Source organism: Ahaetulla prasina, chromosome 2 (genome assembly GCF_028640845.1).
Source record: "Ahaetulla prasina isolate Xishuangbanna chromosome 2, ASM2864084v1, whole genome shotgun sequence".
NCBI classification, from domain to species: domain Eukaryota; kingdom Metazoa; phylum Chordata; class Lepidosauria; order Squamata; family Colubridae; genus Ahaetulla; species Ahaetulla prasina.
This window is the reverse complement of record NC_080540.1, coordinates 10,403,502-10,419,247: the sequence shown is the minus strand read 5'-3', so window position 1 is coordinate 10,419,247 and position 15,746 is coordinate 10,403,502. Positions and strand designations below refer to the sequence as shown.

Below are 15,746 nucleotides of genomic sequence, written 5' to 3'. Positions count from 1 at the left end.
TCGTCCACTGGGATTCCCAAGATCCCCCTCACAGTTACCGGCATTAAACCAGTTTATACTGGCTCAATTCACCTAGTTTATACCTATGCAGTTGCTTTTCTGGTCTAAGTGTAAAACTTTTATCTGTGTCATATCATTTTGTTAGATGGGGCCACTGTTCAAGTCTGTCAAGTCTTTTTTGGATCTTGAGCTTGTCTTTTGAGGCATTGGCAATTCCTGCCAGCTTAATGTCATCTGAAAATTTGATAAGTTCCCCTTCTATCCCCTTGTCTAGATTGTTTATATAGATAGCTTTGTTTGACTCTCCCTGTGAGGGGATCACCTCAGCATATCCTGGCATAACCTGGCAAAGGAATGGGTGGAAGTGGAATCTGGGCTCCCAGCTTCCTTTTCCTGCCTTCTCTCTAGGCGCAAGAGGAAAGGTCCCTGCGTTTAACCCATTCGCTGAAGCCGTTGCAGAGAGGGGCCGACTGGGGTGCCACTGGACAACACTAAAGTCCTCCATCTGGGTCCCGCAAGAGAGAGTCACCCATATCAACCCCAAGAAAAGCCAAGGTTTGAAAAGTAAGCACCCAGATTTTAAAAAAATAGACTGAAAATCACTGCAATAGTAAAAGAAACTTGCATGTGCATCCGCTAATCCATCTGCAGTAATGGCAAATTAGCAATGCATTGATGTTGAAGAGGAATGAGGCAGACCTGTAGATGCCATTGGACTACAAGGCCCACCATCTTTCACCCATGCAATTCCTGGCTGGAGATGCTGCCTTTTTGTCAATAACTAAACCTTATAAAGCGTGTCAGGAGGAGTCTGGTAGCACCTTTTCTAGCCCATTGTATCAAAAGACACAACTCCTGCAAGACTTTTCACAAAATGTCTTAGTTTGCAAAGGAGCAATTCAATGCCTTCTGAGGTTTGCTCATCGTAGACTTACAGGGTCTCTTCACAATTCTGTGGAGAATGTGTTGTGCTGAGTAGGAGGATCCATGTCCTAGCTTTCTTCTCCCGTTTTAAGGGTTTTCATTTTTCAACATGTTGTTGTTGAAAACATGTCAAAAAAAAACCCAATTCCCCTCTTTTACTGGTAGAGTTATGTATCTGTAAATCCTGGAGAGAGATTATACATACACCCATAAATGTGGCTACTGTTGGAAGAAAAATTTGGTCCGGTTACAAGCCAGGAGAAGGACACTGGAAATAAAATGGAGGCCGATTGAAAAAGATTCTGTTTATTGATGAGCAGAACCAACATCATCATGTAGTTCTGAGAAAGCTGACAAAATGGCTGAATGAGTGGATGGAGCTTTATAGGTTTCTGTGACTTTGAAGTATGAAGTGTTCTCAGGACACTTGTGCTATGAAGGGGCTTTTGTGTTTTGTGATTTCAGTGGTGGTGGGTTAATCCTAACCCTAAAAGGTCATGTCCTGTCCTTAGAATTTGGGTGGGGGAATGCAAATTTTAATCCCATAATTGGAGTTGAAGGTTTTTTGTTTCTGAATACCTGGCCTGGATATCTTAATGGGCACAAAATATCCACCTCTAAAGATTTCAGGAAGCTGTTGGGGCTGCTTTCTGCCTTTGTTAAGATTTTTTTTCTCCATTCCTCTTTTGGGGAATTTAATATTCTACCTCTTTGAAAATTTCCCAAAATATTTCATTCGGGGGTGGGTGGAGCATGATTACTTCTTACAGTACACTCAAACTTTTTTTTTGTAAACAAGTTTTATTAGAGTTTTTCTTCCATCCTACATATTTTATGAACAGTGTTGACTGGATGACATCTTATATGTGAGGAAGATATTCCAATCTTCCTACTTTTTCCATTTTCATCTCTTTTATATAATTCTTTATCACAAATTAATCATTTTTTACCATATCTTGTTATTTCAGTTTCTATCATATTATTCTTTTTTTCCCCAAATACATTTTACATGTTCAATTTCAGCCATATTTTTTCCATACTTTTTATCTTATCTTAATCTCTTCTTAAAACATAATACATTATCACTATTCACCCTTAATTCCTAATCTCTTTCAATAATATCAATTATCTTATTTCTCCATGTACAAAATATATTTCTCAAAATCCCCACCCCACTTTTTAACATTTCAATTTTGTTTAATTTAAATTGTCTTCATAATTAAACCAAATTGCCATTTCATATTTCATCTGATATTCTGTTTTACTATAAGCAATATACATCATCATATTCAATTCTTACATTAAAACCCTTTAACTTAATTGACCATCCACAATTAATAATATTAATACTTCCATTAAATCTACTTATGTATACCTCATTTCCCTTCCTCCTTTCCATTATTCTTCCCCTCTTTAACCATTTTCTCTTGGTCTCTCCAAAATTCCACTTCTTAATAATTTTCTTTTTTTATCCTCTTAACTTCTTCCTTTTCGTTTTTTCTTTTTATATTTGTTATATAAGGACTCAGGGCGGTTTACAGCCAGGTAAAAACAACAATAAATAAATACAATACAGTTAAAACCAATGTTAAGAAGCTTATTCAATTTGGCCCATAATTAAAATACATTACTATCATTAAAAAACCCCATTAAAATTAGCAATAATAATAATTTTATGCCAGTCCTGCGCGGAAGAATAAATATGTCTTCAGCTCGCGGCGGAAGGTCCGGAGGTCAGGAAGTTGTCGAAGTCCTGGTGGAAGATCATTCCAGAGGGTGGGTGCCCCCACAGAGAAGGCTCTCCCCCTGGGGGTCGCCAGCCGACATTGTTTGGCTGACGGCACCCTGAGGAGGCCCTCCCTATGAGAAAGCACAGGTCGGTGGGAGGCAAGTGGTAGGAGTAGGCGGTCCCGTAAATAACCCGGTCCTAAGCCATGGAACGCCTTAAAGGTGGTAACCAACACCTTGAAGTGCACCCGAAAGACCACAGGCAGCCTCACTTTTAGCTATATTACTCGGGTAGTTCTCCCCAAGCGTTCTCCTAATCTCCATTATTTCTCTCTTTACCCTTTGATTGATTCTTTTTGGGGGGATATTCCCCCCTGTCCACTCTTTTTTTGCCACTGTAAATCCCAGTGAAATCATCTAACTGCTTTTTTCTTTTTTACCTGTGAGTTGACCAATCACTCATCCGTACCATCACTCCCTTTAAACACCACTCCTGCACAGAAACCTTAGTCTGGTTGCCCCAGCTTCAGAGCGGTCATTTTACAATGGCCACCACCCTCGCTGCTGGTTAAAAGAGCTGCCTCCAAACTTTCGAGGAACTTATCTGTTCCTCTTGGTCTTCCGAGACATCTCTCCTCCTTCACCGTCTCTACAGGACAGTTCTGGTCCGAAGATCTCCGACAGTGTTTATTTGACTGGATTTTCGTGGAGCTTGTCAGAGTCTGCTATTTTTCCAGCTGGTCTCGCCTCAACGCTTCCGGTTTCTCTCTCACTTTTTGATCTAACTTTAGAGCAAGGGTAGGATGTTAATTGATGAAATAATCCCAAAAGTTTCAGAAAGATTAAAGGACAGGGTTCGAGTTGGAGGCTTTTAAGAAGAGACTGGATAATCTCTTGTCTGAAATGGAATAGGGTCTCCTGTCTTGATCAGAAGACCTCTAAGGTCCCTTCCAACTCTGATGCTTTGTGTAAATATAGGTAGTCCTCAATTTACAACCACAATTGGGCCTAAATTTTCACTGTTGCTAAGTGAGACATCTGTTAAGTAAGTCTTGTCCCATTTTACGACTTTTCTTGCCACAGTTGTTAAGTGAATCATTGCAGTTGTTAAATTAGTCACATGGTTGTTAAACTAATCTGGCTTCCCTGTTGACTTTGCTGAAGGTCACAAAAGAGGATCCCATGACTCCGGGACACGGCAACCATCATAAATATGGTGTCAGGGTTCCAAGTAACAGACCCAATGCAATCAAAACTCCAAGGCCAAGATGTTCCTCAAAGTCCAAATTTATTAGGTATGTCATATTGGTACATCTCGTGAAAACCAGACTCTGAAGGCCCAGAGGTTTTCCCCACCCAAATTGAAATTCAAAGTTCTTTCTCCCAGTCCACATGTCCATCAAATGGTCCAACCAGGTCACAGTCTCAACTCCAGTTGGTTTCAGTCCACGCCTCCCCAGCACCTGGTGAGACTGTCCTTGGTTCCCAGGAGAAAGAATTTTATTTTGGCTACAAGTCCCCAGCTATCTCTACTCTCCCCTCCCATTCCCAGAGCTCCAACAAGCCTTGCTGTGTCAGCCCTGAAGATGCTCCGAAAAGGCTTCAGAGATGACATATGGGTGTTTTGCCAAGCATCTGAATTTTGATCATCTCACTATGGGGATGCTGCAATGGTCATGTAAAAAACAGTGCTGTTGAGTGGTCACTATATGAACTGTTGTAAGTTGAGGACTGACTGTAAGAAAAAAGGCAACAAATACTGTGCACAACCATGCTGATTAACGTAGTCCTCACTTAACGACAGCCATTGGGATCAGCAAGTCCATTCCTGACTGGTGTGGTCATTAAATATCTCTTCATTTAACCATGCCACCTTACGATATCTGTTCTAGCTGTGGTCATTAAGCGAATCACCATTTTCTGTTCAGTGCAATGTACCATGAGTGTGACTTGCAACTTCCTGTGAATTTCATTTGTTGAAAGTCAATTGTGAAGGTTCCAAATAGTGAGTCCATGACTGTGGAACACCGCAACTATCGGGCCAGCCCCAAATAACTATGATAGCCACAACTTTGAGGAACACTTGTAAGTCTACTTTTTCAGCACCAGTGTGAAGGAAATGAATAATAAATTACACTTTTATAAAAGTGTTTAATGTATTAAAAAGCTATGACACTCTTCCTGTTGCAAACTAACCACAAATTGTAATCAGTGAAACGGTACAGGATGACTTGCTAAAAATGTTTCTTGGAAAACAGGAAGATACACCCAAGGCAAGGCCACAATTCAGTTAGATAGGAACATCCGCCCAGGACGAAAATACTGGTAAAAAAGATAAAATATCTGTTCCTCTGGAGAAATTGTCATGATGACCCTTTAGAATATATGACTTAAAAGAGTGACTTAGTAGAATAGGGGGGTTTAGGGGGAGTTTCTTAGGCATGGTGTGCATTGTGGGGAGGTTATAAAATGTATGGATTGAAAATTGTGCTTTGCTCTCCTTGTACTCAATCCGCTTGGGAAGAGACTTGGAGGCCGCCTTCGCAAACGCTTTTTGAAATAAACCTTTGAATTGTGAACCAGATCTGTCTTCACATTGTGAGTATACCATTTGGGGGTTTTATATCTCACAATCACAGCATCCAATGTGGAGCTCAAGGGCCTCAAGGGGTTGCTTTTCTCAGTAAATTCTGGAGGGGTGCCGGTTGATTTAGAGTTATCTGAGACCTAGCTTCCAATTGCAAGCTCCCAGCCAAACTAAATTGACAACTCTGGTCCACAAAATCAAAGGAGGAGGGAGAGTCAACAACTGAAGGCCCAGGACCAGGTAACCCAGTGCACTGGCCCAGGTAAGAAACTTTTGCCCCGAAGGAGGGAAACACGCTATTGTACCTGGGTGGTCAGGTACATTCCTTTACTAGGTCCAGGATAATAAATGGATGGTGCACCACACTAGGAAACCTTGTGTTTGTTTTCTAGGTATAGAAGTTAAAAAAAATCACAGAAGACAACAGTGGCATTATCAGTTCCGTATTGTTTCCAAGAAAAGAAAAAGTCCATAAAATCACAAGTCAACCATAATATGAAGGAGAACCCATTTTAAAGCAAGTACCACCAATGGAATAAAATCTGAGGAGAATGTAGAAACTGACATGTTTCAATCTAATTGCTTCTTATGGCTCTTGAACCATGAAGGTCACCTGCAGGGCAGAACAGCCTTTACATCTGAAATTTTACACTGCTTTTGTCACTGTCCCAACCTCCCCAACGTATTTGCTGTTCATATGGTTTCTTCCAGTTGTGTGCCTCATTCTTGACACAATCTGAACATACATACTTGGTGCACTGAATTCCTGAAACTGTTAGGAAAAGATAAACTTTGAACCCCCGTTCTTCTCCTCTTGCTTTCTCCCTATATGAGAAGCTACGATCTCTTAACTATAGTCTCACAGCTCCAATCCCCAAGAGATGCTGGCTGGAAAATTCTGAGGTTGAAAATCTTTGGGGCACCCAGGAAGAAAAAGGTTGGGACTCCTGGAACATGGAAATTCTATCATCTACCATCACAAAAATGCAAACACACCCAAAAAGATTTTTACATAATTGCTCAATTTCTACAAAAATAAATATCCAGCAATTACTTACGCTGAAGGCCAGATAACCATTATCAAAGTAATATGTTCCAATTTTTTCTTTTCCCCATTACAAATTCTTTGTAGTCAAATTACACTTCTCTACACTTCTTACTTGAGGCCTCATGTGGATTTTCCTGTGTGCGATAAGGGTGGATTGTTGCCTGAAGCACTGTCCAAGGAATGAACTTTCTGTGTGTATAAGGACATGATTTATAAGGTTAACCCTAGTACTGAGATCTTTCCCACAGTCCGGACATTCAAAGGGTTTCTCTCCGGTGTGAATCCTCTGGTGGCAAATGAGGTTGGAATTCTGACTGAAACGTTTCCCACAGTCAGGACATCTAAAGGGTTTCTCTCCTGTGTGAGTTCTCTGGTGTTTAACCAGACTGGAATTCAGACTAAAATTTCTTCCACAGTCAGGACATTCAAAAGGTTTCTCTCCTGTATGAGTCCTCTGGTGTTTAACCAGACTGGAATTCAGACTGAAACGTCTTCCACACTCAGAACATTCAAAGGGTTTCTCTCCTGTGTGAATCCTCTGGTGTCTAACCAGGCTGGAATTGGTACTGAAACATTTCCCACAGTCAGGGCATTTAAAGGGTTTCTCTCCTGTGTGATTCCTCTGGTGGCCAATAAGGCTGGAATTCAGACTGAAACTTTTCCCACAGTCAGGTCTTTTAAAGGATTTCTCTCCTGTGTGAGTCCTCTGGTGTTTCACCAGGCTGGAATGCTGACTGAAACTTTTTTCACATTCAGGACATTTAAAGGGTTTCTCTCCTGTGTGAGTCCTCTGGTGCGTCACCAGGTTAGAATGCTGACTGAAACTTTTTCTACAATCAGGACATTCAAAAGGTTTTTCTCCTGTGTGAGTTCTCTGGTGGCCAATAAGGCTGGAATTCCTACGGAAACTTTTCCCACAAATAGGACATTCAAATGGTTTCTCTCCTGTGTGAGTGCTCTGGTGTGCCACCATGTTGGAATGCTGACTGAAATGTTTTCCACAATCAGGACATTCAAAGGGTTTTTCTCCTGTGTGAGTCCTCTGGTGGCCAATAAGGCTGAAATTCTTACTGAAACTTTTCCCACAAATAGGACATTCAAATGGTTTCTCTCCTGTGTGAATGCTCTGGTGTGTCACCATGTTGGAATGCTGACTGAAACATTTTCCACAATCAGGACATTCAAACGGTTTCTCTCCTGTGTGAATCCTCTGGTGTATCACCAGGCTGGAATTATCTCTGAAACTTTTCCCACAATCAGGACATTGAAAGGGTCTATCTCGCGTGTGATTCCTCTGGTGTATCACTAGGCTGGAATTTTCACTGAAACTTTTCCTACAGATTGGACATTTAAACGGTTTCTCTCCTGTATGAGTTCTGTGGTGCCTCACAAGGTGGGAGCTATGACTGAAACTTTTCCCGCAATCAGGACATTCAAGGGGTTTATCTCCTATGTGAGTTCTTCGGTGTATCACCAGGCTGGAATTCCGACTGAAATGTATCCCACAATCAGGACATTCAAAGTCTTTCTCTACTGTGTGAGTCCTCTGGTGTATCACCAGGCTGGAATTCCGACTGAAATGTATCCCACAATCAGGACATTCAAAGTCTTTCTCTACTGTGTGAGTCCTCTGGTGTATCACAAGCTGGGAACTGTGATTGAAACTTTTTCTACAATCAGAACATTCAAACTGTTTTTTTCCTGTGTGAGTCCTTTGATGTTTCACCAGGCTGGAATTCCAACTGAAACGTTTCCCACAATCAGGGCATTCAAAGCATTTCTTTGCTGTGTGAGTCCTCTGGTGTTTCAACAGGCTGAAATTCTCACTGAAACATTTTCCACAATCAGGACATTCAAAGTCTTTCTCTACTGTGTGAGTCCTCTGGTGTCTAACCAGGCTGGAATTCTGACTGAAACTTTTCTCACAATCAGGACATTCAAAGGGTTTCTCTCCTGTATGAGTCCTCTGGTGTACCCCCAGGCTGGAATTATCTCTGAAACTTTTCCCACAATCAGGACATTGAAAAGGTCTATCTCGCGTGTGATTCCTCTGGTGTATCACTAGGCTGGAATTCTGACTGAAACTTTTCTCACAATCAGGACACTCATAAGGTTTCTCTCCTGTGGGACTCCTCTGGTGTGTCACCAACCTGGAATTGTGACTGAAACTTTTCTCACAATCAGGACATTCAAAGGGTTCTCTCCTGTGTGAATCCTCTGGTGTCTAACCAGGCTGGAATTCTGACTGAAACTTTTCTCACAATCAGGACATTCAAATGGTTTCTCTCCTGTATGAGTCCTCTGGTGTTTCACCAGGCTGGAATTCTGACTGAAACTTTTCTCGCAATCACCACATTCAAACGGTTTCTCTTCTCTGTGATTCCTTCTGTGTGTCATCAGGTAGGAATTCTGACTGAAACTTTTGCCACAATCAGGACATTTAAAGGGTTTCTCTCTTGTGTGAGTCCTCTGGTGTTTCACCAGGCTGGAATTATCACAGAAACATTTACATTTCAATGAAAAAGCAAACATGCCACAATGCTCCAATAAGCTCTTACATTAATCATGATTCATTCATTTGACACATGGAAGACTACCCAGATCAAAGTTCCAATATCCATTCAGTGTTGAAATTCACTTGTTGACTGGGTCAATCACAAAATCTTAGCAGTGCAAAGGTTTTTTTCAAATATAGTCCAGTGAAAAAGAAACTACATTCTCTTTGATTTCTATGGTTTTACTTCTCAGGGTATCATAAATATCATCGCAACAGAACAGGAGAGTATAACAGAATTGCAGGTCTTCTATTCCAACCTATGCTTCAGCAGGATGCCCTATATCCGTGATGGCGAACATATGGCACGCATGCCACAGGTGGCACGCGTAGCCATATCAGTGGGTACGCGAGCTCAGCTCTGGTGCGCATATACGTGCCGGCCAGCTGATTTTCGGGCCTTCTGGGCCCACCAGAAGTAGGGAAACAGACTGTTTCCTGCCTCCGGAGGGCCTCTGGGGGGTGGTGGGGAAGGCCCATTTTTCTCTCTCACCTGGCTCCAGAGCCTCTCTAGGAGTCTGGGGAGGGTGAAAATGGCCTTCCCGACCTCCCCCCCGGAGGTCCTCTAGAGGCTGAAAATGGCCCGTTTGCCAACTTCCCACTCATGCACGTGACCCTCCCACCCACCCCCTCCTGGCACATGATAGCAAAATGGTTAGCCATCACTGCCCTATACCACTTCAGACAAGTGGCTCTATCATTTCTTCTGAAAAGCTTCAAGTGATGGAGCATCACAACTTTTTTTTTCAATAATTTTTTTTATTTTATTTTAATACAAACAATCCATCTTCCATTAAACAGTGTGTCGTCTGGGTACAAATATCTTGTGCAATAACAATTAAAATTTACAGCCATATTCATGAATATATTTTCTATATTTCACTAATCTACTTTTGCTTCTAGCTTTCATATTTATTCTCTAACCGTCGGTAAAATAGCTCCCATACAATATTATTTAGTTTGTTCCTTCTCTTTAATTGCAAGTGTTAACCTATTCATTTCTGCACATTCAAATATTTTCCTAATCACATTCTCATCCGTAGGAATTTCTTCACTTTTCCAATTTTGTACAAATATAATTCTAGCTTCAGTTATTACATTTTCTTTACTATAAGCTTCTGGTAAAATCCTCAACAAAAATATTTCGGGTTTCAAATGAATATGTTGTTGTATCATCTTCTCCAATCACATATTTCTGCCCGGTATTTTTTGCCTTCTGTGCATATCCACCACATATAATGAGACCCAGGTGTCTGGGGACATTTCCAACATTTAGCTGATTTATCTTCAAACATCTTTGCCAATCTTGTTGGCGGAAAATGCCCTCTACAAAACATCTTATACAAGTTTTCTTTATATGCGGTTGACGTTGATTTGTAGTTTCTATCCCATAGTTGTTGCCATTTTTCTAATTCTATTGTATAACCAAATTTTTTTTGCCCATGCTATCATTCTTCACTTGTTCTTCTTCTAATTTGATACCCAATAAATAGCTATAGTTCCTTTATCACCCTCTCTTCTGTTCCTGTTAATATCTTACCCAATTCTGTCAAATCCATATAAGAACCATATAATTTAGTAACTTTTTCATATCTAGATTGTATTTGCAATTGTATTTGCAAACCTTATCAATCCCTTGCTCTTTCAATTCTTGTTTATTTTTGAGCTTACCCATTTCATTCAGAATGTCTTTATATCTAATGATATTTCCCATACTAGTGATATTAGATGGATATCTGTGCTTCGTTATGAAACTATGTGCCTTACAGCTTGAAAATTAATGAGTAGTTACAATCAGCCTCTCCTCTCCCCTTGTCTCCCTCAGCCTTACCCGACGGAAGCCTGTCCTATACTATCTCCTTCTCTCCCTCAGGCTTTCTAGCCTTGTCTCCCTCAGGCTTGCCACACAGAAACATCTCCTATCCTATCTCCTTCTCTCCCTCAGCCTTGCCCCACAAAAGCCTGTCCTATACTATCACCTTCTCTCCCTCAGCCTTGCCCCACAGAATCCTCCCCTATCCTATCACCTTATAAGAGTTTTGCACAGTGACTAGTATTATGAGATAAACCCAGGAGCAAAACACAGCACACAGAACACAGAGCCTTTAGATAATTAACAGTAGTTTATATACAACTAAATATATACATACATATACATGGTAGATACCTTATCATACAGCTACGAACACAAGGAGAGCAATAAGATACACAAGAGAGAGAGATGCCCTCTAATGGTCACCAACAAGAAAAACACAGACTTCAGAGGATAATTAGAACTGCAGAAAAAATAATTGCTACCAACCTGCCTTCCATTGAGGACCTGTATACTGCACGAATCAAGAAGAGGGCCGTGAAAATATTTACAGATCCCTCGCATCCTGGACATAAACTGTTTCAACTCCTACCCTCAAAACGACGCTATAGAGCACTGCACACCAGAACAACTAGACACAAGAACAGTTTTTTCCCGAAGGCCATCGCTCTGCTAAACAAATAATTCCCTCAACACTGTCAGACTATTTACTGAATCTGCACTACTATTAATCGTTTCATAGTTCCCATCACCAATCTCTTTCCACTTATGACTGTATGACTATAACTCGTTGCTGGCAATCCTTATGATTTATATCGATATACTGAACATCAATTGTGTTGTAAATGTTGTACCTTGATAAATGTATCTTTTCTTTTATGTACACTGAGAGCATATGCACCAAGACAAACTCCTTGTGTGTCCAATCACACTTGGCCAATAAAATTCTATTCTATTCTATTCTATTCTATTCTATTCTATATATAGACACCTCTTAAAATGGTAACAGTCTTGTGTGGACCCCATCAGAGTTTTAAACCAGCGATTCCAAATGATGAATCATTCCCATTGCATCAGCTTTCAGTTGCTTCCGCTTACAACCTTCCATCAGCTTACAGCTATTAAATCTACATTCCCTGACACCTCTTCTCTCCCTCAGGCTTGCCACACAGAAACATCTCCTATCCTATCACCTTATCAGAGTTTTGCTGTGACTAGCATTATGAGATAAACCCAGGAGCAAAACACAGCACACAGAACACAGAGCCTTTAGATAATTAACAGTGGTTTATATATAACGAAATATATACATACTTATATGTGGAAGATACCTTATCATACAGCTACGGACACAAGGAGAGCAATGAGATACACGATGAGAGAGAGATATGCCCTCTAATGGTCACCAACAAGAAAAACACAGACTTCAGAGGATAATTAGAACTGCAGAAAAAATAATTGCTACCAACCTGCCTTCCATTGAGGACCTGTATACTGCACGAATCAAGAAGAGGGCCGTGAAAATATTTACAGATCCCTCGCATCCTGGACATAAACTGTTTCAACTCCTACCCTCAAAACGACGCTATAGAGCACTGCACACCAGAACAACTAGACACAAGAACAGTTTTTTCCCGAAGGCCATCGCTCTGCTAAACAAATAATTCCCTCAACACTGTCAGACTATTTACTGAATCTGCACTACTATTAATCGTTTCATAGTTCCCATCACCAATCTCTTTCCACTTATGACTGTATGACTATAACTCGTTGCTGGCAATCCTTATGATTTATATTGATATATTGAACATCAATTGTGTTGTAAATGTTGTACCTTGATAAATGTATCTTTTCTTTTATGTACACTGAGAGCATATGCACCAAGACAAACTCCTTGTGTGTCCAATCACACTTGGCCAATAAAATTCTATTCTATTCTATTCTATTCTATTCTATTCTATTCTATTCTATTCTATATATAGACACCTCTTAAAATGGTAACAGTCTTGTGTGGACCCCATCAGAGTTTTAAACCAGCGATTCCAATTGCTGAATCATTCCCATTGCATCAGCTTTCAGTTGCTTCCGCTTACAACTTTCCATCAGCTTACAGCTATTAAATCTACATTCCCTGACACCTCTTCTCTCCCTCAGGCTTTCTAGCCTTCTCTCCCTCAGCTTTGCCCGACGGAAGCCTGTCCTATACTATCTCCTTCTCTCCAGAGTTATTTTCAAGTTGGGAGGGGGAGTAGAACATTTAACATATAACATCAGTGTGTGTTATAATAATATAGGAAATACTAATGATCTGATGATCATTTCAAAAAATCCTTTCTTAATGAGCACCTAGAACCCAAGAGGAACATACATGGTAAATTTCAAGTTTGTAGGCTTTTACGTTCTGGAGATTTCATGATTATGGCGTGAGTGCTTTTTGCTTTTATATATATAAATTTGGATGAACAAGTGCTTCCATTGTTGAAAGCCAAAGTGGTATCTTCAAATAATGCTGTTCTCTAATTTTCTCCCAAATGAACAAAAAAACATTTCTTATATAGTGTCTTTGAAAGTAACCATGTATCCTACTTTCCCCATACCATACCTTTGACAGTCACCTGCAAGGCACAACGGCATTTACATCTGAAATTTTACACTGATTTAGTCATTGCCCCAAACTCCCCAATATATTTGCTATTCATATGGTTTCTTCCACTTGCGTGCCTCATTCGTGACACAATCTGAACAGTCGTGATTGAATTCCTGGAACTGTTAGGAAAAAATGAAGGTTGAAACTCCTCTACTTCTCTTCTCTCGCTTTCTCCTTATATGAGGAGCCACAAGCTCTAACTATAGTCCGAGTTCTCCAATCCCCAAGAGATACTGGCTGGGGAATTTGGAGGCTGAAAATCTTAGGATAGGCAAGGAAGAAAAAGGCTGGGACTCTGTAGGTGGCATTTCTATCATCTCCCATGATAAAAATGCAAAAAAACGCTCCCAAAATATTTTTACAAAATTGCACAATTTCTGCAAAAATAAATATCCAGCAACCACTTCTGCTGATGGCCAGATAACCATTATCACGCTATGTTGCAATTTATTTCTCCTATCTAATATCATTACATATTTGCAAAAATAAAAATCAGCCCAATACCATTATAAATTCTTTGTAGTCAAATTAAATAGTCAGTTTTTCAGCTGGACTTAAAACGGGACATTAGAAATGAAATTCAAGCCTTCTCTACACTCATCATGTGAGGTGAATTTTCCTGTGTGCAATAAGGGTGGAATGTTGCCTGAAGGACCGTCCACACTTGGGACACTTAAATGGTTTCTCCCCTATGTGTATAAGCATATGATTTAGAAGGTTAAACCTAGTACTGAGATCTTTCCCACAGTCTGGACACTCATACAGTTTCTCTCCTGTGTGAGTCCTCTGGTGTTTAACCAGACTGGAAATCTGACTGAAACTTTTCCCACAATCAGGACATTCAAAGGGTTTCTCTCCTGTGTGAATCCTCTGGTGTCTCACCAGGCTGGAATTCTGACTGAAACTTCTCCCACAATCAGGACATTTAAAGGGTTTCTCTCCTGTATGAGTCCTCTGATGTATCATGAGTTGGGACCTCTGAGTGAAACTTTTACCACAATCAGAACATTCAAAGGGTTTCTCTGCTGTGTGAATCCTCTGGTGGCTAATGAGATTGGAACTTTTACTGCAACTTTTCCCACAATCAGGACATTCAAAGGGTTTCTCTCCTGTATGAATCCTCTGGTGACTAATAAGGTGGGAATTCTGACTGAAACATTTCCCACAGTCAGGGCATTTAAAGGGTTTCTCTCCTGTGTGAATCCTCTTGTGGCTAGTGAGGTGGGAACTCTTACTGAAGCTTTTCCCACAATCAGGACATTGAAAGGGTTTCTCTCCTGTATGAATCCTCTGGTGTATTACTAGGCTGGAATTTTCACTGAAACTTTTCCTACAGATTGGACATTTAAACGGTTTCTCTCCTGTGAGTCCTCTGGTGTTTAACCAGACTGGAAATCTCACTGAAACTTTTCCCACAGTGAAGACATTCAAAGGGTTTCTCTCCTGTGTGAGTTCTTTGATGTTTCACCAGGCTGGAATTGGTACTGAAACTTTTCTGACAATCAGGACATTCAAAGGGTTTCTCGCCTGTGTGAGTTCTCTGGTGTATCACTAGGCTGGAATTCTCACTGAAACTTTTCCCACAAACAGGACATTGAAACGGTTTCTCACCGGTGTGAGTCCTCTGGTGTTTCACCAGGCTGGAACTGGTACTGAAACTTTTCTCACAATCAGGACATTCAAAGGGTTTCTCTCCTGTGTGAGTTCTCTGGTGTATCACCAGGCTGGAATTACGACTAAAACTTTTCCCACAAACAGGACATTCGAATGGTTTCTCTCCTGTGTGAGTCCTCTGGTGTGCAATAAGGTCAGAATTCCGACTAAAACTATTCCCACATTCAAGACATTTACAGAGTTTCTCACCTGTGTGAATCATCTGGTGGCTAATAAGGTTGGAATTGGTAGTGAATTTTTTTTCACAATCAGGACATTCAAAGGGTTTCTCACCTGTGTGAGTCCTCTGGTGTCTCATGAGTTGGGAATTCTGAGAGAAACTTTTCTCACAATCAGGACATTCAAAGGGTTTCTCACCAGTGTGAGTCCTCTGGTGTCTCATAAGCTGAGAATTCTGAGCGAAACTTTTACCACAGTCAGGACATTCAAAGGGTTTCTCGCCTCTGTGAATTCTCTGGTGTCTAATGAGGTTGGAATTTCTATTGAAATATTTCCCACACTCATGACATTTAAACGGTTTCTCCTTGGTGTGAGTCCTCTGGTGTCTCTCCAGGCTGGAATTGACTGAAACTTTTCCCACAATCAGGACATTTAAAGGGTTTCTCTCCTGTGAGTCCTCTGGTGTCTCTCCAGGCTGGAATTGACTGAAACTTTTCCCACAATCAGGACATTCAAAGGGTTTCTCCTGTGTGAATCATCTGGTGGCTAATAAGGTTGGAATTGGTACTGAAACTTTTCCACAATCAGAACATTCAAAGGGTTTCTCTGCTG

The 15,746-nt window shown here is 40.7% G+C and overlaps 2 protein-coding genes across 2 annotated transcripts; both read right to left on the bottom strand.

The window, feature by feature from the left end:
- Positions 1–5,825: 5,825 nt before the first annotated feature.
- LOC131190356 (zinc finger protein 271-like) lies at positions 5,826–13,288 on the bottom strand. The gene is made up of 3 exons (XM_058167678.1): positions 13,257–13,288; positions 6,400–8,176; positions 5,826–5,852 (listed from the first exon to the last, which is right to left on the bottom strand). Exons 1-3 carry the CDS (start codon positions 13,286–13,288, stop codon positions 5,826–5,828), a joined length of 1,836 nt encoding a protein of 611 aa, XP_058023661.1.
- LOC131193537 (zinc finger protein 84-like) lies at positions 10,731–15,499 on the bottom strand. The gene is made up of 3 exons (XM_058173791.1): positions 14,653–15,499; positions 12,641–14,591; positions 10,731–11,797 (listed from the first exon to the last, which is right to left on the bottom strand). Exons 1-2 carry the CDS (start codon positions 15,355–15,357, stop codon positions 13,902–13,904), a joined length of 1,395 nt encoding a protein of 464 aa, XP_058029774.1. The 5' UTR covers positions 15,358–15,499; the 3' UTR covers positions 10,731–11,797; positions 12,641–13,901.
- Positions 15,500–15,746: the final 247 nt, after the last annotated feature.